Source organism: Zootoca vivipara, chromosome 15 (genome assembly GCF_965207765.1).
Source record: "Zootoca vivipara chromosome 15, rZooViv2.hap1.1, whole genome shotgun sequence".
In the NCBI taxonomy this organism is placed as follows: Eukaryota; Metazoa; Chordata; class Lepidosauria; order Squamata; family Lacertidae; genus Zootoca; species Zootoca vivipara.
The window spans coordinates 9976278-10003791 of record NC_142598.1 but is presented as its reverse complement, the minus strand read 5'-3'; the positions used below and the strand labels follow the sequence as shown (position 1 = coordinate 10003791).

The window sequence follows — 27514 nt, the reverse complement described above, 5'->3', positions numbered from 1 at the left end:
AGATATTGAGAAACCAGTATCTCTTAGAAAGCTATCAAACACCAATATAAGTACCTACGGGTGTTTAAACAAAGATACTCTAGTATTTGAAAAATTAGAGCACAGCGATGTTGTGTCATTATACAGCAACCAAGTTATGTGCTCTTACCATCTAATAAAATAATCCTTTCAATACTTCAATCTGATAACACATTCGTGCATTTGCACACGGTTAATATATTACAATAATTGCATCTGATAGAGGACGTTTGCCTACATTTTCAAGAATGCTTATTTTTTGAAGCTACAGTGGTACCTTGCAAGACGAATGCCCTGCAAGACGAATTTTTTGCAAGACGAATGTGTCTTGCGATCTGATGGTGACTCGCAAGACGAATTCGTTTTGCGAAAAATTCGTCTTGCAAATCGCGGTTTCCCATGGGAATGCATTGAAATTTAATTAATGCGTTCCTATGGGCAAAACAAGAAATTTCAATGCATTCCTATGGAAAACTGTGATTCGCAAGACGAATTTTTCGCAAAACGAATTGACTCGTGGAACGAATTAAATTCGTCTTGTGAGGCACCACTGTACCACACAATTTTCCTCTTGTAGATAAAAACATCCCACACATGTGCACATACAGTTAGCTGCAGGACATGCTAAGCTTTGATTTGAACCTTCATATGAACATGTGAAGCTCCCATGCCAACCCAGACAACTGTTTTGTACCCCAGTACTGTCTGCTCTGAATTGCAGAGGGTCTACAGCCTTGTTATCCAAAGACCTCTTGTGTCAGATAATGCCAGGAATCGAACCTGAGAGCTCTTGCTCATTCACAGCCAAAATGTACTGAGTATATTAATCACAGGGTGGCAGATACATACTTTGTTCATGGGTTTGTGAAGGTGTGTATCAGTGTAGCTCCTGCCTGTATATTCAAGTTCAGAAATCATTCATATCAGTGGAAGAGCATCCCTATCATATCACTAACAGGAGCAGTAAAGAGGTCTGGTGGATGAATTAAGGCTTGGGAGCTCAGGCACTGAGCTTTTGTCCTCAGTATCTCAGGGAGCTACTCCTTTCCCCTTCTCTCTGCCTTGATGTCCTCATCTGAGAATAGGGCATGTACGGCAATTTCTCAGTTTCGGGCAGCTCCATTTCCAAGACAGAATCAAGACCTTAGGAGGCTCCAAGCCCCCCATATGTCATTCAAAATAAAATCAATAGTAAACCGTAAAACAAAATTTCAAAACAAAAGAAATCAAAATATAGAGATATTGCACCAGAAGACAGGATCTGATTTCCTTGCATTATTTTGAACTACATTAGTAGGATGCCTCCTAGTTAGGTGGGGATCAGTAATAGAGAACAGAAACATGAGGGAAGGTGTGTAGTGGAGTGTAAGTCTAACCAACTTCTGATTTCCCTCCGCGGTGACTACTTCAATTGGTCGTTTTTTTGTTTTGCTTTTTACTTTTTACAAAAAAAAAACCCACAGTATTTTTCGCTCCATAAGACGCACCTGACCATAGGACACGCCTAGTTTTTAGAGGAGGAAAACAAGAGAAAAAATGCTTTCTTGAATTGTCATAGGCATAGCAGCCAATTCCTAGAGACCTAAGTGCCTTTGCCCCCCATTAAATAGTCGTCGTCGTCGTCCCCATGTCGATTGGCACTGACATTCATATAGTGTGCATGTACTTTGTCTTGAGATCAATTGCAGTGGTTCTCAACCTGTGGGTCCCCAGATGTTGTTGGACTACAACTCCCATCATCCCTCAACTCCCATCATCCCTGAGCTCTGGGCTTGCTAGCTAGGGGCGATGGGAGTTGTAGTTCAGCAACATCTGGGGACCCACAGGTTGAGAACCACTGCAACTGATCTCAATTGAGAAAGGTTGATACAGTATGTGAGGTGGGGCTTACCTGCCCCCCCAATATTTTATTCAAGTTGGAAGAGGGAGGGAGGGAGGGAGGGAGGGAAGGGAGGGGTGAAAGAGAGAGAGAGAGAGAGAGAGGAAGAGAGGGAAGGAAGGAGGCAGGGCCGTCTCTAGGCCTGGGGTGGGTGGTGCAATGCGCCAGGGCACCTGGCCACCAGGGGGCACTGCCACCGGGGTTGGGATGGAGGAGGAGGAGGCGGCCGCCGATGCTGCTGGTTTCACCTCCGGAGGGCGGGGAGCGGGAGACAAGCCCAGGGGCTGCTGCGGGTGCCTGCTCTGCAAGGCCGCTCCGCCCCCACAGGTGCCACGTGATGGTGGGGGAAGGAGCCCGTGCCTGCTGCCTTTGGTCCCAGAATTTCTTCGGCCGAGGGGCGTGCGCCTCTTCAGGGGGTGCAGAGTGGAGGCGCCCACCGTGCGGGCAGCGAGAAATTGCTGCAATTATAGTAGTGGGTGGGAGGAAAGGGGCCAGAGGAGCCACTCCGCTACGAGGAAAGGTTTTGGGCTCTTTTGGTTTGGGGAAAAGGCGCAAGAAAAGTGACACAATCATGGGGAAAGTGGGTAGAGGAAAGTGTTTTCCTCCCTCTCTCACCTAACACTCGAACTCGCAGACATCCTGCGAAGCTGAATATTGGGAGATTCAAGACAGAGATAAGTGGAAAAGGCACTTCTTCACACAGCACAAAGGTCAGCAACTTTGGGAAATGGGGGGGGGGGCAAAGGGATCTTTGAACCATGGCGCTGGATAGGCTTAAGACGGCCCTGGAAGGAGGGAAGGAAGGGGTGAAAGAGAGAAAGAAAGAAGGAGAGGGAGGGAGGGAGGAAGGAAGGAAGGAGAGAGAGAGAGAAAGGGAGGGAGGGGAGAGAGAGAGAAGGAAGGAAAGAAAGAAGGGGTGAGAGAGAGTGAAAGAAAGAGAAGGAAGGAAGGAAGGAAGGAAGGAAGGAAGGAAGGAAGGAAGGAAGGGGTGAGGGGGGGGAAGATGGAAGGAAGGAAGGAAGGAAGGAAGGAAGGAAGGAAGGAAGGAAGGAAGGAAGCTGTCACGGAAGCAGCCCGAGAGCCGGTTTTCTGCTGTGCTCTGGCTCCTGCGTTGGCTCTGGCTCTGGCATTTGCTCCATAGGACGCAGGGACTTTCCCCCTTCCTTTTTGGGAGGGAAAAAGTGTGTCTTATGGAGCGAAAAATACGGTATTATTGGTTTTCTTGCTTTAAAAAATACACACACACACAAAATAAAAGTTAACATAAAAAATAAAAGAAAAGCAAAAGAAAAGAATAACATATATACAAATTCCCCCTCTGGCTTCCCTCCTCCAAAACTCAACATTCTTTATTTTTACAGACTTTTTACCATTGCATCTTTCATATATTATCCCTGATATTCCTAATATATCAATTCTATCTATTTCAGCTGTACATACTTAATCTATGCATATTAACATGTTATCTTTAGACCAATTTTTTTCATATAGTCTTCAAAACATTGCCATTTGCTCCTTAATTTCTGATTTGTCTGATGTCTTATGGCAGCTGTTAACTTTGCCAGTTCTATATATTCACATAGTTTATTTAACCAGTCTTTTTTTGTGGGGATAGTACCTCCTTTCCAGTTTTTTGCCAGGACTACGGTAGTTTGGCTGCAGCTGTAGCATATAATAATAATATTTTCTTATCCTGTGGGGTATCTTTTCCTAAAATGCCCAGCAAATATGCCTCTGACTTTTCTTCAGTATAGAGATTTTGAACATCTTTTTAATCTCTTCTTGAATGCATCCCCAGAATCTTTTAATTTTGTTTTGTTTTTTAATATTGAATGTCTAATACTTCCCAAAAACATTTTCTTCTTGTTGTTGTTTTTTGTTTTTGTTCCCCTGTTTTGCTAATGCCCAAAGCACGTGTTTAGTCTGCCTATTGGGCAACCCACTGCTTTCCATTACAGCTAAGTAGCTAGAATGGGGACAATTAAGGAAAATAATGCAGTGGTTCTTTGCCTCCCTCTTGCGGCGTGTTCACATAAGCTGCCAGAAAGAAATGGGGAGTCAAATTACACATTACATTATATGTTAGCAACTGGTTGTTTTTTCTTTGATAAAGAGCAGCAACAGGAGGAGGAGGGGCTCATCAAGATTGCTACCGCAGCCTAGGAGGAGAGGGATAGAAATTCAGTGCTTTATTCCTGTTCTAGTTCTGGTACAGATCAGTCCTGCTCTCCCACAGCTGCTGCTTGCCTTGGAAGGAAAGCTGCCATTCTTAGATGACATCTGATTTAGGATAACCAGATCTAAAATGTCCTGCACTATAAATGTCAGTTAACGTATTATTATTATTATTATTATTATTTCTATTTTCAATGCTCTATTCTGCCTTGGTCAGACTCCACTTGAGTACCAAGTCCAGTTCTAGGCACTACAATTTAGGAAGGATATCGACAAGCTGGAAAATGTGCAGAGGAGGTCAACAAAGATGATAAAGGGTTTGGAAACCAAGCCTTATGAGGAATGGTTGAAGGAGCTGGGCATGTTTAGTCTGGAGGAGACTGAGAGATGCTAGATGGCCCTTAGGGTCCCTTCCAACTCTACAGTTCTATGATTATGAGAAAATGGCGCAAACCCCAAGAACTGTCAGTCGTGGGTTCTAGGAAGAAAAAGTATTTTTCCAAAGAGAGCTTCAGCATGCCAAGGACATGCAAACATCACACTGATGCCTCCACACTGAGAGCCAGTGTGGTGTAGTGGTTAAGAGCGGTAGACTCATAATCTGGTGAACCAGGTTCACGTCTCCGCTCCTCCACATGCAGCTGCTGGGTGACCTTGGGCTAGTCACACTTCTCTGAAGTCTCTCAACCTCCCTCACTTCACAGAGTGTTTGTTGTGGGGGAGGAAGGGAAAGGAGAATGTTAGCCGCTTTGAGACTCCTTAGGGTAGTGATAAAGCGGGATATCAAATCCAAACTCTTCTTCTTCTTCTTCTTCTTCTTCTTCTTCTTCTTCTTCTTCTTCTTCTTCTTCTTCTTCTTCTTCTTCTTCTTCTTCCTCCTCCTCCTCCTCCTCTTCCTCTTCCTTACCTGTCAGGGGCCTCCCTACAGGGAGCCTCCCCCCGTCATGCTGACCAGCACTTCGCCCAGCGAGAGCGGTAGCAGCGGGTCAGGCGGGGGGAATGAGGAGGGAAGCGGAATGGAGGGAACGCTCAGCGAGGTATCAGAGCCCCTGCACCGCCCTAGCCCACAGCTGGAGGAGGGAGCACAGCCGCTTCCGGCGCCCGAATTGAGGCGTGCGCCCAAATGTAGGGTGAGAGGGAGGCGTTTTGGGGTGCCCAAGCTATTATGCTGGCCCTGAAGCAGACAGGCGCCATTGCCGGATTCTGCGAGTGACTAGGAGGTCATCTCTGCTATCTCTGCCCTGTAAATAGTATGCACAATAAAACCCTCAAAAACAGAACAGACTGGAGCGTCTTTACTCGGGAGTAGCTGCAACAATCCCCTGACATTACCAATTAGTAACAATCAGAGAGCAAAAGAGACCAAACATGAGAGATCCTGAATTCATCCTTGCATCTCAGGGAGAGAAGCTGCAGGAGCAGATATGACACATCAACCTAGCCCCTGTGATAAGAACTTGCTCTCTGTGTTACCTGAGAGAGCCATTTGCAAAACCATCAGTTCTTCTTCTCAAGAGATCTGAGGACTCACGGAATCCAGGCATTTTGGCTTCCCCACTCCACTGCACTAATCTGTTACTATAGAGAGGAGAACCTAGGACACCTTCAGGCACAAATGAACTTAACATTCTTCTCAAGTTTTGTGACAATTGATCTGCTTTCTTTTTAGTTAAAACCAGGACTCTGGTAGAAGGAAAGACTCCACTTGGAATACGACAACTAACAATACCTGCAGGAGTCCAACTTCTGCAGAATGCAATCAATGATTGCATATATAAAAGGTGAGATGAAATATAAAAGGTGAGGTGCCCATGACAAGAGTCCTTTTCAAGCATTCAAAGAAAGAGAGAGAGAAGTTTCAACAGCATTGCAGCAATGATTTGTGTTTGTTCTTATTTTTATTATGCACTAGCTGCACCCGGCCACGCGTTGCTGTGGTTCAGTCTGTTGAAAGTATAGAATGCCCCTCCCCCCCAGTTTCAGAGTCCCCCTTCATTTTGCAGACATTAATTCCCCCCCCAAAAAAGACTCACCCACCCACGCGCGTTATGGTAAATCCCCCCACCCCATCCCCACTCAGAGTCCCCGTTTCCCACCCCAGCCATGTGACATCGTGACACCCGTCTCTGGTCCCCCGCCACGTGACGTCATCTTCCTCCCGCATGACAGCACCCGGCACCCCGACCTCTCTCTCTCTCCCCCTTGCACACCGCATGCACATCTTGGGGTGGGGGGCTGGCCGGTTCTCCCAGCGGGTCCTGGTGAGCGAAGGGGCAGGATCCAGCCCCTGCCCTCGGAGGAGCCACCAGACAGCCACTCCCAGCAGCCTCTGCGCACTCACGCATTTAGTATAGCGTGTGTTGCTTTGATGTCCAACAGATGGTGCTGTTTAATAGAAAATCATGTTTTTACCTGTCACAGGTGTGACATCTATAGAATCTAATTATATAAAAACACTCCCGTATTAGAATGCAACGTTGTGTCAAAATTTCAAAGCAATCGGTGAAGGGCTTTCAGAGATTTGAGGTTATGAACAAACGAACGTGTAGATTTTTATTTATACAGATTATGTATTGCAGGCTTCCTCAACCTCGGCCCTCTAGATGTTCTTGGCCTACAACTCCCATGATCCCTAGCTCGCAGGACCAGTGGTCAGGGATGCTGGGAACTGTAGTCTCAAAACATCTGGAGGGCCGAGGTTGAGAAAGCCTGATGTATTACGTATTTGTATTATATCTTACATATTGCAATTTTCTATTGTGAACCACCCTGAGATCTACAGATAAAAGATGGTATACAAATTTAACAACAACAACAACAACAGGTAGATTCTAGCCCAGTGAGAGGGAACCAAAGGTGGAGCTTTTCAGCCACCTCCTTCCAAAGGATTCAGATTTGACTCACCTTAGCTGCCTCTATATTCCGTTCTTCCATTTCTTGCATTTCAGTGATCTCTTTTGTTTTAACTCCATACTGAAGCTGTAGGTCTTCGAGCCTGCGTTTCCGCATCTCCACCTGATGCTTCAGGTTGTTTAACTGATTGATTTTCTCACATAGCCGGTGATTGATGATCTGAATAGCACCCTTTGGAACAGAGAGAAGAGGAGAAGAATTAAAGAAGCCTAAATGATTGTGCAGACAGTCATCCAGGTGAGGGGGAATTAGACTGGAGGCAAAGAATAGGTTTTAATAAAGCTGAAACTGATCTGAATTGAGGAAGGCTTTAAAATTTGTAAATATATTTGAACTGGATATGCAGTAATAAAAAATATATGAAATAAATAACCACAGAAAGGAAGGGAGGGAATTCGAAGGGAAGGTAAACTAGATTTGTAAAGTTTTTGTTTTTCTTGTCAAAATATTTGTATAAGCTGAAAATGAATAATAAAATTATAAAAAAACCAAATTGAGGAAAGCTTTTCATGTTGTGGAAATGTTTTCCCCTGTATTATTTCCTCTGAGCAAACAGATACTGCAGGTTTTTGAAATAATGCACAAACCTGAAAAACTTGTTGCCCAATAGACACATTGTTTTTCCTTTGTGTTGCAGGGTTTTGTTTTTTTGCATTTTCATTCTGTGCAATGATGTAATGGGACAGGGATCACCACCTACCTCTCCAGTTTTATTTTTCACAGACCCTTGCTCAGCTGGATGATTGTGGAATGCAGCCTTGATGACTTTTTCTTCTCCCTGAAAAAACCCCCAAATAACTGTTTTCATTTTCGGAAAGTCTGACATAAATCCAAGATGCATACAAGATGGGAGCATATTTCTTGGAACAGAGCTTGCCTTCTACAAGTCAGAAGGTAGGGCATGTTAGGAAAGGCATGTGCGACACCCCCTCTTCCCCACCAAAAGCCAAAGTCCCTTCTTCCATCTTTTTAAAAATGCAGAGGAAACACTGGGAATGCTTTAAATGCAAACATGCAAGAAATAAGGCAACATTTTATTGGACCAACTCTGAAGAAGCACGCAGATCTCCAGGTGACAAACACCTCTAGTAGATAGAATAGAATAGGGAACTGATTATCAGCAGTGTTGCATGAGTCCAAATTTTTTTTGGAAGTTCAGATAATGGTCTAATCAAAAATCACTCATATACAAGCAGAAGAATAAAGAAGAAGAAGAGGAGGAGGAGGAGTTTGGATATCCCGCTTTATCACTACCCTAAGGAGTCTCAAACTGGCTAACAACCTCCTTTCCCTTCCTCCCCCACAACAAACACTCTGTGAGGTGAGTGGGGCTGAGAGATTTCAGAGAAATGTGACTAGCCCAAGGTCACCCAGCAGCTACATGTGGAGGAGTGGAGACGCGACCCCCAGATTACGAGTCTACTGCTCTTAACCACTACACCACACTGGCTCAACAAAGGTTGATAATGTCCCAAGTTATGTATCCAGCCCACTCTTTGTATACAATAACAAAATAAGAACTGAGGGTGTATAAGGGCCTTTCCCATCTTGCTATTGGTGGGCACATTATTAAATCTGGTGCGACAAACTCAGTGTGACGTCAGGTAGACCCTCATCTTTCTCTAGACTTGGGAGATGGGAAGGGGTTGTTCCTCCAAGGCTTAGCAGAATGATAGTTACATTTGATGAGTTCTAGCATTTGTACATTTGATGACACAACCTTGATGGCAGAAAGTGAAGAGGAATTCAAGAACCTTTTAATGAGGGTGAAAGAAGAGAGCGCAAAATATGGTCTGAAGCTCAACATTAAAAAAACCTAAGATCATGGCCACTGATCCCATCACCTCCTGGCAAATAGAAGGGGAAGAATTGGAGGCAGTGAGAGATTTTACTTACTTGGGTTCCATGATCACCGCAGATGGTGACAGCAGTCACGAAATTAAAAGACGCCTGCTTCTTGGGAGAAAAGCAATGACAAACCTAGACAGCATCTTAAAAAGCAGACACATCACCTTGCCGACAAAGGTCTGTATAGTTAAAGCTATGGTTTTCCCAGTACAGTAGTGATGTATGGAAGTGAGAGCTGGACCATAAAGAAGGCTGGTCGCCGAAGAATTGATGCTTTTGAATTATGGTGCTGGAGGAGACTCTTGAGAGTCCCATGGACTGCAAGAAGATCAAACCTATCCATTCTGAAGGAAATCAGCCCTGAGTGCTCACTGGAAGGACTCAGTGAAGCTGAGGCTCCAATACTTTGGCCACCTCATGAGAAGAGAAGACTCCCTGGAAAAGACCCTGACGTTGGGAAAGATTGAGGCCACAAGGAGAAGGGGACGACAGAGGACGAGATGGTTGGACAGTGTTCTCAAAGTTCTCAGTGTTCTCAAAGTTACCAACATGAGTCTGACCAAACTGCGGGAGGCAGTGGAAGACAGGAGTGCCTGGCGTGCCCTGGTCCATGGGGTCATAAAGAGTCGGACACGACTAAACAACTAAACAACAACAGCAAAACAAAACAAGCATCTGTTTTGGAACAGGACATACATTTAGTGGGAATTCAATTGGAACCGAACATTTTGTTTTCTCCTTGTGTGTCCAACCAAAGCTTAGTTGGGTGGTGGATCAGAGTTGGCAGATAAATACCATACCATGACTTGGGAATGAGCAGGTCTGACATTTCCCCAATGGTTACGTGGTGATAGTGAAGCAAGCTTTGGTGCACATGAACGGATAGCTGTTGGTAGAGCATGAGACTCTTAACCTCAAGGATGTGGGTTGGGCAAAAAGATTCCTGCATTGCAGGGGTTTGGATTAGATGATCCTCGTGATCCCTTCCAACTCTACGATTCTGTGAAAATATTCCTACTAATTATGCGTTTGAAGTTTTCAGCCACCACACTTGTTGCTTACATGTCTGCAATAATGTGACCAGGGATGGGGAACCTCAGACCTCTCCCATGGGACATGCCCTAACCCATGCCTCTTACTAGTCCAACTTTGCACACTCCTTGTGTGTGTTTGCTTGGCTGGAGTCAGGCTAGTTAGGGGTGTGCAAGTGTGTGTCAAAACTGCCTACTGTACAAAGGTATAATTCACATTTGTTGGTCTGCCTACATTTGCCTCTGCCCCGGAAAGGGAATGTGGACTTCAGGCTGAAAAAGGTGATAACAGCTACTAACCAGTGTTACAGCCTCACTGAGAACATCTTCAGTGCTTCCTTCGTTCATTCTTATGCTTGACAGCCGTTCCAACGTCTTAATCAGAGTTCCTTCCTTACTACTTTGACAGCGTCCCAGAGTGTCACAGCAAGATTCAGAATGGGCTGCTAACAGACTTTGAGCAATACTTTTGGGTTTCTTTGCAGTTTGCCGTAGGTCAATGACTTGTGTTCCATGGCTTGTCACTTTCATGCTTACTTTCCCTGACATATTAAACTTCCAGTAATAGTTTACTAGCAAAACAAACACATCACTGTCATCTGAAACAGCCCTGATGCATTTGTGATGACACACAATGACAACATAGATTACTGGCTGTAACAAAACAGTGTATGCTTCCTCATGTGTTTTCAGGTCTCTGTGCTAAGAGACAATATTGCATAGGACTTGAGCTGGTATACTTGAACTTCAGGTTAGCACAAGTATATCTTCCATGCATTTTCTTTGACACACTGTACACATTTTGAACATATCAAATTAATCATGTGCTTTTTCTTCTCAATATTTGTAAATACAATTTGTTTTGCCGGTAGCAGAACCATTTTTGAAAGTCTGAGGCAGGGATGTCCAACCGGTCGATCGCGATTGACAGGTCGATATTCTGGGTCATCCTGGTAGACCGCGGGCTCCTTGTCAATCACGTTCAATCAAGCTCCCTGCCCATGGCAGTCTCTCGCTGTGCCGTTGCTGCAGCTGCCGCGAACTATTTGGAATGCGGAAAACGAAAGTAATTTTTGCTCTCACGTTGCGTGCAATTTGCAGTGCTGCAGTTTTTTGCGATTTTTATTTCCCCTCTAAAAAAGGCTCAACAACTCTGCCCCCCAAAAGCTCAGCAACTCTGGCCTCCCCCCCTCCAATGACAATGGGTAGATCGCTGCCAGTTATTTTATACTGAGAGTAGATCACAGTCTCTTGGGAGTTGGACGTCCCTTGTCTAAGGTATCCAGCTTTACCTTGTTATCAGGCAGCAAAATCAGTATCACATACAGTCACATCTGCAATCGTTATCTGAAAGTTCAGAAACTGAAATAAAGATGTTGATTTGCTTGAATTCTAACCATTCATGATTTTGTTTTTAAAGAACAATATTTGCTGCATGACACTTTCCAGCTTTCTTGGTAACTCGAACATTGGGAGTCAAATATCTCAAATTGCCCAAAGGTTATAGAATGTCATTGTCTGGTTTCAGCATGTGCACATAAAGGTGATATAAAAACATCTAAAAATCCATGTTGACTGCTTTGGCCCCTGGACAAAATGTCCAGAATTCCTAAGAAGAATCCCTTTTTATAAATGATTTTTATTAATTTTTCATTAATAATATTCCAATTGATACAATGCCAAATCTTGCCACACCATAATACAAATAATAAAGCCAATTATACATTCCAAATTATATATTTTAAAAAGACTTCCCATGTTCTGGCCAGTCGGAGAAAGTTTTTGCTTCTTGTTCCTGCTTTTTCTCTCTCGTTTATTCCCAATATCATAGTTCTGATCTTAACCCTTTATCTTATCTTGACAGTCACTGGTTTGAGACTTCCAATCATATTTAACAAATCTATATACAGTGGTACCTTGGTTTATGAACTTAATCCGTTCTGGAAGTTTGTTCTTAAACTGAAACCGTTCTTAAACTGAGGTGCACTTTCCCTAATGAGGCTTCCCGCTGCTGGTGCCCTTCCACCATTCGGATTCCGTTCTTAGACCGAGGTAAAGTTTGCAAACCAAGACACTACTTCAGGTTTTGCAAAGTTCATAAACAGGACTGTTCTTAAACCGAGGTACCACTGTATATATTAGCATGCAAGAGGAATTTTGCTCTTCCTGTTGTTGTCCGTCAATTATTTTCGGCGCAGTTCCCCTCAGAGGGCCCCTTTTCATTCCACCATCTTATCTTCCAGAACTCTGGGCAGTCTTTTCTTTGTTTAATTAAAATTAAGACACACAATCCTTCAAGTATTTTAACAAACTGATGTTTTTCCAATCTGAATAAGGGTCTTCCGTGGGAGGCAGTTCCATAAGGTATATTTCACAGCTCGAAATTGTTTGTGTCAGAGATGTGAGGGACAGGGGATACCGAGAGGTCCCTCCCAGTTTGGTTCCTCTACAATCCAAGCTTTGCTTCCCCCGCCCCCCACCGGGCCTAGGGGAAGCTTACAAAGATCAAAGATTCACCTTCACTTTTATATTCATCCATATACTGTACGACAAAAGTCCATTCAAACAGATGTAGTTTCTTGAGTGAAATATTCCCCAGTTGTAATCCATCGGTTGTTTTCAGCCCCCCTGGGAGGGCCCCCTTTTTTCCCTACTGCGCCATCATTTACGCCATTTTATCACCCCACGCAGAAAACATATCTAATAATGTCTTGCCAGTTCTAATTAGAGCCTTCCACAAAGGGCAGCACCATAAAGCATCAAATTCTCAAGTTTTTGTAGTGTTCCTTTTGCATTCTGTTTAATTAATTAAATCTTTCTCAGTGAGGCTTGCCAGATCATGAAGTAGCAAGTGTAAGAGAGAATGAGACGCTCACCTCACAAATGCCATAGCAGAACGACAAAAGTCCTTTCCGGATCAAAACCTTGGCACTCAGTGACTGAATTATTTAGCAGGTCCTTTTTTTGTCTCCTTCTTTCCAGAACACGCCTGTTTCCAAGTCTGAATTCAAGTACAGTGGTACCTCTACCTACGAATTTAATGCGTTCCGAACGCACATATGTAAGTCGAAAAAATTTGTAAGTCGAATCCCATAGGAATGCATTGGGAGAAAAAAATTGTAAGCAGAAGCAACCCTATCTAAAAATTCGTAAGTAGAAAAAAATCCTATCTAAACCACATCCAAGATGGCGGACAGAGCTCCATTCGTAAGTAGAAACATTCGTAAGTAGAGTTATTCGTAAGTAGAGGTACCACTGTATTTGTTGAAAAACAGGGATACTCCCGCTCATAGCGATGGGATTGGAAAGTTTCAATTTGTGCAGTGCTAAGCACCCAGCATCCCTGCCCACACATTCCATTGTAGCGGACGGCAGATATTGCACGACCCTTGGGTGAAGGCGTCCCCCCCAGCCCTGGGGGGTCGTCAGGGATAATTACCCCCATATTACCCCTGACTGGAGTCCGGTGCCATGGGAAAGCTGCCATGGAGGTCACACCGGACGTCACCTGAGAAGCATCCCTGATAGACTGTGCAGTGACTGCTAACAGATTAAAAGTACAGTGGTACCTCGGGTTACAAACGCTTCAGGTTACAAACGCTTCAGGTTACAAACGCTTCAGGTTACAGACTCCGCTAACCCAGAAATAGTACCTCAGGTTAAGAACTTTGCTTCAGGATGAGAACAGAAATCGTGCTCTGGCGGCACGGCGGCAGCAGGAGGCCCCATTAGCTAAAGTGGTGCATCAGGTTAAGAACAGTTTCAGGTTAAGAACGGACCTCCGGAACGAATTAAGTTCTTAACCAGAGGTACCACTGTATGGACGGTATGTGCTTTTATACCTTTCCACCCAAAAACACTCGTGCCTAAGCAGTGCTTTTTTTCTGGGGATACGCAGGGGTACGCATACCCCTAAACATTTTGTGACTCTGAGTGTGGCATAATTGAGGGGCAGTATTTCAATATGAGAAGGAAAATGAGAGTACCCCTAAACATATTTATAGAAAAAAATCACTGTGCCTAAGTAGGAACTGTAGAGCTGGGGCCCTTATCTGAGAGTGAAAAGAGATCTTGGTCTGGGACGAGTGCCAGCATGAGCTGATATCATAAATTCTGCTCATTATTTCTGCTTCCTAGAAACAGGGGGAAACATAGCTATGAGGCTCACCATTAGGAGATCTGCCAACGTTTTGTGCAACTTCTTATTCTCCTTTCTCAGTAGCAAAATTGACTCCTTGTTCTTCTTAATGTTCCATTGGGTGCTCTCATAGTAACCTTTCCGATCACCTTCTGTAATGAGTACAAATAAAACCGCTCTGCTTATTGCTCATCCAAACAAAGAAGCAGCAGCAAAGCCAAATTGGTTGAAGTAGTTGCCAATTTGGGTAACTTTTTGTCATCTTCATATCCTCTCATAGATATGTGATTATGGCAGCTACATTAGGCTATATAGTTAATTAAATGACAGAAATTATGCTTAACTACATGGCATACTTTGAGAGTTGAATTTAGTATTTCTCTAAAATCAGGTGTAACGAAGGACAAAAAGGGCTTAATACAAGGCCTCTTTTTATAGGAAATCCAATCTCCTTTTAGAGGTTTCAAGCATTTTGCGTTGCTCTATAACTCTAGTCTGAAAAGAACAGCGTTTTTTAATATTTCCCAGTAGTTCCTCCCCATCTACAGTGGTGCCTCGACCTATGAAGATGATCCATTCCGCAGTCGTCTTTGTAAGTTGAGGTTTTCGGTTCTCGAGGGGCCGTTACGGCGCAGGCGCAGAACGCGCGCACCAGGAGGACTTCCGGAGGCTTCGACTTCGTAAGTCGAAAACTTTGGAAGTCGAAGCCTTCGGAAGTCAAGGTATGACTGTACAATGGGTTATATCCAATGCTGCCGTTCTGCTTGCACAACAGATAACTTGCTTGAGCCAATAAACTTGCCTCTCCTTTGCAGCCCCGTGGCCCCCCAAAATCTGCTCTAGAGGACTGGGGGGACCATGTGGAACAGATTTTAGGGGGTGCGTGGAGAAAGGAAGTCCTGTTGTATGAGTGGAACTCAGAACATGCTGTGCTAAATACAACCCAATGAAACTAGCACTTCTTACCTAGCATCTAACTAGACTTTGCAGTAGCACATGTGAGGAGTAACAAGTAACCGAAGGGGTTAACTGTGTACTGTGTAGCACCTGACCACTGAGGAAGATATCATGTTACAGAATGTGCTAGAAGTGTTTCTGTGTGTATCAGTTGGTTTCGTTTTTGCCTGGGAGACGGTCGCAAGATGTCTGCGCTCTCACCAGGTTGTTTGTTATTTTCTCTGTAGAATAAACTCCAGTAGTTATTAGAACACTTTGGACTCTGTGTGTTCTTAAGAGGCTTTTTATCCAACGGCTATACAAGCTTCCGATGTGTGTGAGAAGAAGAAGAACTCTGCTGTGTGTTTTACTGCCAGCCCGGGTCTACGGAGCAGAGGCGCTAGAGAAAGCGTGCCGGGCGGTAATTAGTGGCTCCTAATTGAGTCATAAACAACTCAAAGGAGTCCTATATTTGTCACAGCTACAGTATGCTCTCACATTCTCCCTCTCTGCTGCTCCTAAGAGGCAACACCTTGGCTGTGTGTCCTGGAAGACTCTGCTTGCTAACTACAAAAGCTGAGGCTGCTGAACAGACTATTGGGCTGGGGTATTTTTTAGGAAGGTTTATTTGCTATTACTGATATTATTATTATTTTGTATCTTTATTTTTATATATTACGATTTATGTGGAAATTGTTCAATTTGGCTGTGTACTTTTTCATATGTTTTATTTATTGTTTATGACTACTTTATGTTTGTAATTATGTAACATCTTTTCATGTTGTAAGCCACCTTGAGCATGGTTTCAACTTTGGAAAGGTGCCATACAATATTTATTTTTAAGAGTGTTTCTCCCAAACCACATCAGTGGCTGAACTGTGCCAGTTTCTCACGGTTCCCTCACTGCGAGAAGCGAAGTTACAGGGAACCAGGCAGAGGGCCTTCTTGGTAGTGGCGCCCGCCCTGTGGAATGCCCTCCCCATCAGATGACAAGAAAATAAAAAACTATCTGACTTTTAGAAGACATCTGAAGGCAGCCCTGATTAGGGAAGTTTTTAATGTTTGATGTTTTATTGCATTTTTAATATTTTGTTGGAAGCCACCCAGAGTGCCTGGGGAAACGCAGCCAGATGGGTGAAGTATAAATAATAATAATAATAATAATAATAATAATAACAACAACAACAACAACATGCAACTGGTTAGTTAGAAATCCAAGTGGGAAAGCTCTGAAATGCAACAGCAGGAGTCTGGTCATCTGCAGTGTATAAGAATTAGCCTGAAGCCTTCAAACAGGGAAGCTTGACAAACATTCATGTTCCCACACCCCTTTATAATTTATACCACAAATGAGTAGATAAAAGTGAGTGGGCTACTACCATGTTTCCCCCTTTTTAAGACACCGTCTTATTACTTTTTTTTCTCAAAAAACCACAGGGTGGCTTATTTTTGGTGGGATGTCTTACTGGTATTTTTATTACGAGTCTGAGGGAAGGGAGGTGTGTGCGTCCCTGGTGCAGCCCTCTCTCCCCGGCCCTGGGATGTTCGCGAAGGGCTGCTCTCTCTCTCCTCCAAGGTGGGGACTCACTTAATAGCAATCTGCTACACTGGAGCTTCTTAAATCTAAACCAGTATAATGGAATCTATCTGTGTGATACAGTCCTAGCAGTAGCCTATACCTAAAGCAAGTAAGGATCTCTACCAGCCAGCTGCCCAAGACTGCAAGACTGTCTGAAGTTCCAACAACATAGCACTTTGCAGTGCTATCACTGATAGCAAAGAAGCTACCTGCTGAGAACAAAGAAGCCAGCTAAGCAGCATTTAAGATTGCTGACTTGGTAAATGGTAGCAATTGAGAAGCAATTGAGCCAGCGAGGTGAGGAAGCACGTGTTGTTAGGACCGGCAGTTTAACTTTTGTGTAAAGCAGCGTTTAGCAGCTCCTTTTAGCAGCTTGCAAACAGCGAAGGAAAAAGTCCTTAATAAATAAAAAAAGTCCCCAAGGCAAGGACTGCGATCCAGACTACTTACAAATCCTTAAAGGGGCAGCTCCACAGACAACCAAGCAGCATAAGGTAGAAAGAAAACTGCAGCAGGATTTTTAAAAGGCTGCTTTATGCCCGGTAAAAGCAATGAGACAACAATCAGACACTGGAGATTCCCGTTAAGAGGAAATCAACGTGCATTGAATGGAAGGGAATTTAGGGAAAGGTGGGGGGAAGCGAGAGGTGGGCTGTGTGTGTGTGTGTGTGAGAGAGAGAGAGAGAGAGAGAGAGAGAGAGACGCAGGGGGGGGAGAGAGACAGACGCGCGCACGGAGGTCTCTCCCTAAAAGGGAAAACAGCCTTTGCATTCTTCAATCGCCCCTCTTTTCTTCCTCGTGCCTTCATCTCCTCCCCACCCCACTTTTCTCCCCTTCACCAAGTAGAGCTTACACAGCTTGGCTAAAAAAATTATTTTTGGATCTTTTTATTTAAAAAAATGCTCTCAGAAACGGGGAAGGGAAATCACAAGGCTTCGGCAGCCAGCAGCTACGGCTGTCCGGTGCATTTTTACAAGCTTTTAAAGGAAATACGTGTCTGTGGAGCGACAGCAAAATGGGGAGAGATTTTTAAGGGGGGAGTTGGCTGGCGGGAGGGGGGTTATTGCTAGTGGGTGAAGGGTCTATCAGTATGTCTTATTTTCGGGGTATGGCTTGTATCGCGCAATTGCTTAGAAATCCTGCTATGGCTTATATAATGACTACGTCTTAAAAAAGGGGAAACACGGTAGTAATGTTCCACTCCCCCCATGGGCAGCTTTAGGAGGGAGCCCTTCCCTTTTTGCCTTCCCACTAACAAAATAGTTGTAATGACATAATTTACAGGTTGTTGCAAAAAGGAACGAGGCAATGGAATATTTCCCCTGAGGATTTTGCTGAGTGATTGCAACATCACAGGGTATAAGGCAACTTCCTATCTTCCCAAGTCAGACCATTGGTCCATCTTGCTCACCATTATCTACTTGGACTGGAAATGGCTTTATCTGGTTTCAGGAAGCTTCTATTCCCAGCCCTACCTGGAGACCCCGTGGGTTGAACACAGGGCTTTTTGCACAAAAGGCAGGTGCTATGATCCTTCTCCAATACAAAGCACACCACAGTTGTTGCTTTTGTAAAAATAAAAAAAATTGCTGTGACGAACAGAAAAACACTTTCCGGGTCAACCTAGCACCTATCTCGTGGTGGCCCTGCATGACAATTTGCAATCAGTTCAATATTATGCGCACTTACTTATAAGTAAATGTTTACTCCCAAGTAAGTGTGCATAGAAAAGCAGCCTTACTCAATACGGGATGCCTCCTGGCCCACTTCCGAACGCTTTCTCCCCTCGGCAGACAGGCATCCCTTACCTAGGAGTTGTATCTTGTTCTGCAGCTCTGTAATCTGGTCGTGGACGGGGGGCTTAATCCCCTGCAGGGCTTGTGTCACTGGCATGGCGGAGTATCTCTCCTACCACCTCAAGCAGGGGCTGCTCGTCCTTTCCCCACCTTCACACGACCGCCGCCCCCGTCCCCAAGCCTCCCTGTCTTCCCCGCTGCTTCCCCCTCACTCGACCATCAGCTGCATCCTTTCGCCTGCATCCGTCTCCATGGCGACCAGCTCCTCCGATGCAAAGCGCCCATTGGCCGAGGGAAGCGGCCTGCGAAAGGCATGGCGGGAGGAAGGTCAAGTTGTCTCGCTTTTCCTAGGCCGCAGCTGAAATCGATCCGTAGCCAGCCTCGCCGTCGCCGTGCGGGGAAACGCGAGCAAAGGTATTGGTGTCGTCCCTTTGGAGGGAAAAAGGGAACGAGGTCATTTATGATAGAGGTAAACCCATGAGGCAATGCCATTGAAGGGCGGAACAAGCAAAGCGCACTTCCGCCACTCTCGCGATGGGCACCTCAAGGAAGGGGAAGTCCTCGAGACAGCGCTTGAGGGAAAAGGGACAGGGGCCGCTTCCGCCATACACGCCCCCACACGCGCGCGCGCTTCGAAGCGGATGTTCCCGTCATCCCCTTCCGCTTCCTCGGACGGTTGGACTTGGGACCCTTTTTCCGCGAGGATTCCCGCGCCCCGTCGGTGAGGGAGACTGTTGGGCTTGTGAGGTGAGTGCGGGTTCCTGGAGGGAGAGCGCCGGAGGCTGCTCTTGAGGGGCGCTGGAGGACGAGCCGGGGAAAGGCGAGTTCCAGGGCCGCTGCGCGGGGTGGGAGGTGGGGCGGGCAGGTCGCGCTGCACCTGCCTTTGGGAGCGGGGCTGATCCTGCCTTGGCTTCTCGGAGACTTGCCACGTTGCAGAACCTTGTCTCCTTTCAAATGGGGGTGCGGAGTGCCGTGCTGTTTTTGTCGTGGTTCTGTGTTTTTAAATATTGCTTATCATTTTGAATTAAAGGTCGGCAATAGGAAAACGCAAAAATATTCACCATAGTAACAAACGGAAACAAACAAACAAACAAAAAAACCCATCCTAATTTAAAAGGCCACAGATGGTTTCCAGTGAAGACACCTCCTTGTATTATTGTCATTATTTATTAGATTTGTATGTTGCCCTTTGTTCCAAGATCCCAGGTTCAGTGAGAACATAAAATGCATAATAAAGCAAACAAGTGGAACCCCCCCCCCAACATAACCGCATTTGGAAGACCATAGATTGTGAATCAGCCCAAGGCTTGGTTGAAGAGAAACGTTTGTTCCTGGTGAAGGCACCAGGCGAGACACCCTCATTCTACAGTCAGGGAGCCACAGGCTTTGGTTGCCACCTTCCATACTTCTCAAAGGATGGACATGAAGAAGGGCCTCGTATGGTGATCCGCAGAGTCTGGGGTGGTTCACATGGAGAGAGGTGGTCCTTGACGTATTGTGGTCCTGAGCAGGGCTTTAGGAAAATGGACCAGGGCAGTTTTATATTAGGTGGGCTTTCCATTTTTCATAATAATGAAGGTTGGTTTGAGTTTAGCACTCCAAATGCTGGAACGCTAGTTTGTTCAGAAAGGGCAGACTTCCTAATTTATACCTCTCTGAGATTATCTTGGACAGAAATTGGGAAATTCGATTTCAGGCTATAAAATTGGCCAGTTGTTAGGTAGGTGGAAAGTGGTATGCTGTGATAAAGAAATGCACACATTCAATAGAATTAAAAGCTTTGCTACCTGGTTCCCAAGATGGAGTTTCACCTTTTAAAAATGGCCGTTGTAGCATGGTGGACAAAATGTTGACTGCCTCAAGTCCTTTGACAGGCACAGAGAAAGACCAATGCAGGATAGGAGGCAAGTTACTCATTTGTGCTATGATTTGGCAAACGAGAGAACATCTCTTCCAAAGCACTGGGATAAAGTGCTGCTTTTCTTTATTCAGATCCCAACCCAATTATTTTCTCAAGCCCACAACTGATTGGACAATGATGTTCTCTGAAGACCAGAGCATGTAGTTTCCATAGAGATGCCACCTGGGACTTTCCTACAGATGGTGCTATGTGCTAGCTGTAGCATAGATAATAGCAGGCAGTGGCGATGTAGACTTCCATTGCAAGTACAGTGGTCCCTCGACTTACGAAATTTTGAGTTAGGAATGAAAAAAATGGCCGCACGCTTTCGTGGGAAACTGCTTTTTTCGACATACAAACTTTTCAACCTACGAATGTGCATTCGGAACAAATTAAATTCATAAGTCGAGGGACCACTGTAGTTGTATATGTTATTGCCAGAACAGGTGGCCTATTCTAAAGAGAAGCCTTTATTTACTTTATGTATTAAATTTCTATAAAAACACAAACAGACATAACATAGTAACAAACTGAAACAATTCCTCCATGGGGTTATTAGCCCCACCCATGGCAACTATAACAAATGCTCTCATGTTTGTGGAGACTCAGAGTAGGTGCCTGTTGATTCCCACCCAGAATCCTGTTTCATGTTTTGACAGTCCCCAGTGACCCAGGTCTTGGGGTGTGGCCCCTTTGGAAAATGGGAAGCATTTTTTGGGTGGGGGGGGGTGCACCAAAATAAAAACAACTGGAGTAGTTTTTAAAAACCAGTGATGGAAAAATACAATTTCTAGTAAGGTGTGCAAAATGTTTTATGCACCCGTCTTGTGTGGAGTTGAAAAGAATTCACTACAGCATCACCTTTTAAGGTACTTAAAAGATTGCGGGAGGCAGTGCAAGACAGGAGTGCCTGGCGTGCTATGGTCCATGGGGTCACGAAGAGTCGGACACGACTAAACGACTGAACAACAACAACAACAACAAAAGATTGCCTTAATATCACCTCCTGAGTTTTGAGCCCTGAGAAAGATGATAAAATGTGTTTAAATTTCTTTTTGAAACTGGAATATTTTCTAAATTGTAGAGCATGCTTTGTCAAATAAAATATCTGAATTCAAATTAAGTTCTTGAGATGTGAAAGGAATTGTGTTTTGGGTTGCGGGTGGAGGGGACAGAATCCTGCATCTTTGCCCCTTCACCTATTTCTGCTAGCATGGAAACTTCTGTAGCAACAGTCCTTTGTTTTTCCCTTTCCTTCAGGAGCTGCTGCTGCCTTTTGCCTGTGGATCATGCTGCTGCTTACCCTGTCGTTGTACTTGCTTTTGGGCCTAGCATCTCCTGTGGAGGTGAAGCGCCCACGGGGTGTCTCCTTAACAAGTGAGTTCCCAGCAGATAAAATGCCAAGCATTGTTCCACCAGCAAGCAACTCCTTCTGTTGATGTGGAGAATGGAAACAAGATGTCTGTATTATAAATTTTATGAATCCACTTTCATTTCTTAGCAAAACCCTACATTTGGTATATTCACTGTTTGGTTTTTCCTGGTTGAAAAATGGAGGAATGAGGGAGGACTCCAAGGGTTAGGGCTGCCATTGCTTCCTGCTCTTAGTTCTGCACTTCATTCGGTCCCAGAGTCCTGGCATTTGCAACTATGCACACATTTACACAGTTACTTCCTGTAGAGAAGGGTTGTCTTCTTCACGACTTGCTGTTCCTTTCTGGTAAAACTGTTAAACTTGGAAGCATTTCCTAATTTTCATAATTCTTTGAGTAGACTCAATTCTTTTGCCTGGCAGTGGCAGCGGCCCCAGCGACTTGATCTTGAGGTCTGTAATCACATTCTCATTCTTCAGATTCCACAGTTCTTCCCCTCTCCCCATTGGAACTGTTTTGCATAAAATGCTGAGACTTTCATTACATGAAACATTGAAGTGTATTTAAGCCTCCCTTGTGCTGTTTCTTCCTCATGTGGTGGAAAAGAGACTGTGCATCTGAATGTGTAGCTATTCTGGACTAGTTTAACTATGAAGTGAATTCATCTTATTAGCAGGTGCCCTGATTGAAGGGCAAAGCACTACACTACTGGTTGCATTTTCTAGGACAGTGTTTCTCAACCTTTTTTGGGCCAAGGCACACTTGTTCCATGAAAAAAATCACGAGGCACACCACCATTAAAAAAGTTAAAAAATTTAACTCTGTGCCGCCCTATATTGACTATATAATTATGACTGTAAGAAACACTTGCCAATTGCTGTGTTGGTTGCAATCTCCTGTAATAAGGCTTCACAAGCCGCTTATTTCTCTGCCAGCACAATCCTTTGCTCAGCAAGTTTCAGGTTGAGCTCATCCAGCCAGCTTCTTTAAGTTTGTCTAAAACCACCCTCCCGCTGTTGAGAGCTGCGCTCGCCCCGCGTCGTGACCCAGCCGGCTTCTTTTCCGGCGGGTCAGTGTTGCGTATTGGCGGCCGCCAGGCACGTGACAATGCAAATCGCCCTTCTCGTCGCCGCACGTCGCGGCACACCAGCCAGCGTCTCGCGGCACACTAGTGTGCCGCGGAACAGCGGTTGAGAAACGCTGTTCTAGGAGTTGGATTGCCAGAATGTGTCAAATCGTTATCCAGTAGTGGCTTTGGGGAGAAGATGGTGTTTTAGTGTCTGCTTGTGAAAGGTCAGTCATGCTTCATGAATGGCTCCTGAGCCTCAGATGATTACAAATCTTCCTAGCACCTAATACAGCCTTCTTTGTGTAGAACAGTGACAAGGTTGTATAAAGTCGAAACTACTGTTCACAGCTAAACATTATTTCAGAGGCTTTGAATACACAGTTCCTTGAAGCTTTCTAAAAAGCAAACTCATCCTATAATGTTGCAGTTTCCCTCAGTTCAAATGTCAATCTTCCCCTCTCCACCACATCACTATGGTTATCCATGGGTGATTTAGAGAGAGTGAGTGTGTTTAAGGATTTGGTATTGTATACGTGGCTGGGGATGTTACAAGACTATGCCATGATATTGCTATTGGTGTTCTGTTTTTCTCCATCACCCCAAATTTGTGTTGTTTGGCTTGTGCCTTGAATGTTGGCATTGAATGCCTTTCTAGATTGGTGTATTTGCATTCTGCAATTTTTGTTCTTGGAACCAAGTGTCTCTTGCTGTCCTTCTCAGGCCATCACTTCTATGATGAATCAAAGCCATTTACTTGTCTAGATGGCTCAGCAACAATAGCCTTTGATAGAGTCAATGATGATTACTGTGACTGCAAAGATGGATCAGATGAGCCAGGTAAGCCCCACTCTCACACCTTGCCTCTGCTAATGAACCTTGCTGCTTATTTAATTAGATACTTGCTAATACTGTACTTCATGGGGTTACCCGTTCCCTGAATGTATGAAAACGTACAAGGCATGAAATGCACAAAGTTGCAAAAGCAGAATAGGTTTAGCCCGGATTAAAAGCAAGCATATTAGTTGAAGAGAGGGACAGCACAAGCCATAGCTGGGTGGGAGCTTTTAGATTAGACATCAGGACAGATTAGACGTTCCTAACTCAATAGAGGGACAAGCACTTGCCCATGGGGGCTCTGGAATCTGCATCTGGATTTTGGGGGGAGGGTGTTGGTTCTTTTGCCTTACAACAATACCACTTAATAGAATCATAGAATTGTAGAGTTGGAAGGGACCACAACAGTCATCTAGTCCAGCGCCCTGCAATGTAGGAATCTTTTGCCCAATGTGGGACTTGAGCCCATGGCCCTGAGATTAAAGAGTCTCACGCTCTACCAACTGAGCTATCAGCAATGCCTGAATGATAGGCAGGCCCTGGTCCAGCTGAGGTGCAAAGTTGCTAGTGGGAAATGAGACAGAGATGGATCTGTATTGTCTTCCTGCTTGCAACTTTGGCAAGAATCTGCATTGAAAGTTGAGAGCGGGAGAGATGAAATTGATACATTAAATTTGTTAGTCAAGAGTGAAAATGATATGTCCTAATGCCACTTTTGAGTAAGGCTTTTTGGACCAGATGTTATGTCTGAATATGTTACATAGGTTTGCTGCAATCTGTTTAGAATTAATGGGAGAAGCTGAAGCATGAGGAAGATTGGGTGTGAATATTATGTTTGTGTATGACTGAAAGTGACCTTTGGATAATCTTTTTATTGTTGCAAATTCAACTCTTCATAATGGTAAAACAAGACAAAGTGGTCATAGTGACTAACTTCATAGCATGGGGAAATCCAACATTGCCAGTTTATCCCTAAATCACAAAATTTGCGGGAGGGAAGGGTAACATTGGGATCTTGTAGATAGCTGTAAGCATCTAATTTGTTATGGTATCCGCTAGTATCTTATCTCTCTGCCCAGGAACTGCTGCATGCCCTAGTGGCCGTTTCCACTGCTCCAATGCTGGCTACCGACCTCAGTACATCCCCTCCTCCCGTGTCAATGATGGCATTTGTGGTAAGCTTTGCTAGCTCATGCGGGTGGGAGACTTCGGGCTGTGGGCAGCCAAGCCCAAGTGAGTGAATGTTAATGGCTCGCCTTGTCTTTTGCCTTTCAGACTGCTGTGATGCAACAGATGAGTACAACAGCGGCATCGTGTGTGAAAACACGTGCAAGTAAGGCATGGCCTATATCCTTTCAGGAAGCTTTTCCTCTCCTTGGACTGTTGATTTAAAGGCAGCTCCAGACTGGGTTTGGGCTAGTTCAGGAAAGGAAAGAGGATAAATGTACACTTGGTCCCAGGCAGCAGCAGCTCCCCAAATAATTTTGCACAGCCTCTGGGAAACTTGGATGCTCCCCATCTTCAAAAAAATAAATCCACTTAACAGTTCTGTTGTTTAATTACAGGACGCTACAATAATAAATCTCAATATTAAAAACAGAACACCAACTCAGCCTTAATCAATTGGAGACATTTTAAAAGGCAAATTTTATTGATAGTTCACTGTATTATCTTGCATAATAGAATGTCTCAGCTTTTCGGTGGCTACAGCCAATTGCTGTGCTGTAGGTTGTAGGTGTTTGGGTTTTTTAAGTATGTTCCTGGCCTGTCTGTGCCATATTTGGGTCCAGTACAGCTCACAACAGAACATTTCAAACATGACCACCAGAAAAATATGCAGCTGCAAAATAATGATGCCAGCTAAAACCAAACTCCAAAATATAAATTAATTTAAAATTTTTTAAAAATGCATGAAAGCACCAGAAACTTTATCTTCTTGTGCAATGCAAGTTTTCACTTTTAAAGACAGAGAGAGAGGTAACAATTCTTCATTCCCCTGATAACTTCTTTTCATGTGTTTGTCATCGGTGCTGGCTAAACATAATGCGGTCCTACATTCTGTATTGTATTATATTGATCTTGATGTTTGTAAATATCATGAAAGAAAAAAGGGGGCGGTAGCTGTATGGGTTTGCAGGGGTAGAGATTCTGAAATACTTTGATGCAGTATTTTCCAATGATTATTTTAATGCTATTTTTAGTTTATTTTGATATATTTGTTATTTTAGGGTTTCTTTTTAACCTTTTACTGTAAGCTGTCCTGAAAATGTATTTGAAGACTAATAACTCTGTAATAAATTCACAAAATAAATGGGGCAGAGTAGTCATATTTGTAGTCATACTAATAGCTCTTGTCCTGCTGTCACATCATTCTGCAAACTTTTATGAATATGGAGTTATTCAGACTAAGAGGACCTGCATTGTGTGTCTTAATGTGAGCACTGCCTCTGGCTGCACAGCCCAAGTTGGTCATCATTGACATTGCCTGGGTTGTAGCTTGCTGCTGTGCTGCCATTTCCTGCCATATACTCCGTGCCTGAAAAAAGCTTGCTCCCCACCTCTTCTAGATTAGGGTCTCTCTTGCTGCACTGGCTGGTGCTGTGGGTGGAAGGTGTCTTTGGGGCTCAGCTCCAGCTGTCTCTTTCCTTCCCCTGTGCAGAGAAATGGGCCGAAAGGAGCGGGAGGCACTAAAGCAGATGGCTGAAGTGGCCAGAGAAGGCTTCGAAATCAAGCAGGCCCTGATGAAGGAAGCAAGTAAGAGGAAGGAAGAGAAACAGGTGAGGATGCTGGCCTAGGAAGTGGAAACACTGTGCTGACAATACAGGCAAAGAGTGCCCATTGCCACAAGTGCTCGTGAGCCCGGGCATCGTTCCTCTCACAGGAGCATTTTGGAGTCACTTGAAGAAGCCAAACTATGGCTCTTTTCAGGTAGGCATTAGAAGTGAGCTCTAGTGGGTGGGGGAGCCAAGGAGATTCTGTGCACATCTTGGGCTTGGACTGTTGAGAGGACCTCTTCTCTCTCCTCCCCACCCCCCCAAACACGTATAGATAAAGCTCACTGAGCTACAGGAGAGCAAGAAGTCGGTGGAGGAGCAAGTGGAGACTCTGAGGTCGCTAAAAGAAGCTGCCGAGAAGCCTGAAAAAGAAGCCAAGGATATCCATCAGAAAGCCTGGGAAGGTGAGTGCACTTCTACCATACGAGGGGATTTCATGGCACTGAAAGCCTCTGTGTCACCCAATAGCCTCGTTTTTAAAGCAGGAGAACTTGTGGCCCTCCAGATGTTGTTGAATTACAGCTTCCAGAATCCCTGATCCTTGGCCATGCTGCTTGAGATGGATGGGAGTTGGGAGTCCCTTAGCAAACGGGTGGACACAGATTCCCCAGCCCTACCTTAATAGGTGGTTAGACAATTTTATGTTGGGTGGGTTTTCAGCAGCTATAAGCTCTGAACCAGAGCCTCTGTGTTCAGATACATAGTGTCTAATACCCTCATGTCCAGGAATGGCTTCCTGGAAGTATCTGCCTTGCCGCTGATGGGGAGATGGGGTGCTAGAGTTGCAGCCGGATGTGCCTTTGTCTGTGCTGCTCGCATTCTTAGTTCCAAGCCCAGCTTTTGCAGGGGCTCGGGGTGTTTGCCACGTTAACAGTTCAGCATGGTAAAAGCAGCACAATGAAATGGTTGGGTGAAATACTCAGTGCTGCATCCAGAAACGGATTGAAATTATCCTGCACCTCCTTAACGCCGGCAATTAAAAACAGACCAATATCAAGCTGTTGCAAGACTTCTGGAAGATGTTTGGCAGGCCTTCAGGAAGAGGGAGCTGCACAGTTCTCGGGTAGTCATCAAGCCACTTAAATTGTTTTTCATCTTTGTACGTTGCCATGTGTTGAGAATGAATTTGAAATGAAAAATAAGCAGAATATACGTTGGGCATGACTATTCCTTTTTTCTGTTAGGGCATGGATAGGATGTGTTTTCTTGGCGGTTCTCAAAGACTGTATTTAGCAGGGAAATAAGTCTGCA

General features: G+C 44.6%; 2 protein-coding genes across 6 annotated transcripts in view; one reads left to right on the top strand and one right to left on the bottom strand.

Annotated features, from left to right (window-relative positions):
- Nucleotides 1–18849, bottom strand: part of ODAD3 (outer dynein arm docking complex subunit 3) — a 32586-nt gene extending 13737 nt beyond the window's left edge. The window contains exons 1-4 of one of the 2 annotated variants that reach the window (XM_035140838.3): nt 18326–18849; nt 14033–14154; nt 7686–7763; nt 6977–7156 (exon numbers count right to left, since the gene is read on the bottom strand). In XM_035140838.3, the coding sequence (XP_034996729.1) occupies nt 6977–7156; nt 7686–7763; nt 14033–14154; nt 18326–18410 (465 nt within the window). In that variant the 5' untranslated portion in view covers nt 18411–18849. Of the gene's footprint in view, nt 1–6976; nt 7157–7685; nt 7764–10164; nt 10907–14032; nt 14155–18325 lie in introns of those variants that run through there. The other variant, XM_035140837.3, reaches the window with a different exon arrangement.
- A 122-nt stretch (nt 18850–18971) lies between these two features.
- PRKCSH (PRKCSH beta subunit of glucosidase II) overlaps nt 18972–27514 on the top strand; it is a 31552-nt gene continuing 23009 nt past the window's right edge. For all 4 annotated transcript variants that reach the window (XM_088658686.1, XM_035140836.3, XM_035140835.3 and 1 more), the window contains exons 1-7: nt 18972–19060; nt 21474–21590; nt 23376–23492; nt 24569–24664; nt 24765–24822; nt 26149–26266; nt 26538–26667. In XM_088658686.1, the coding sequence (XP_088514812.1) occupies nt 21503–21590; nt 23376–23492; nt 24569–24664; nt 24765–24822; nt 26149–26266; nt 26538–26667 (607 nt within the window). In that variant the 5' untranslated portion in view covers nt 18972–19060; nt 21474–21502. The remainder of the gene's footprint in view (nt 19061–21473; nt 21591–23375; nt 23493–24568; nt 24665–24764; nt 24823–26148; nt 26267–26537; nt 26668–27514) is intronic.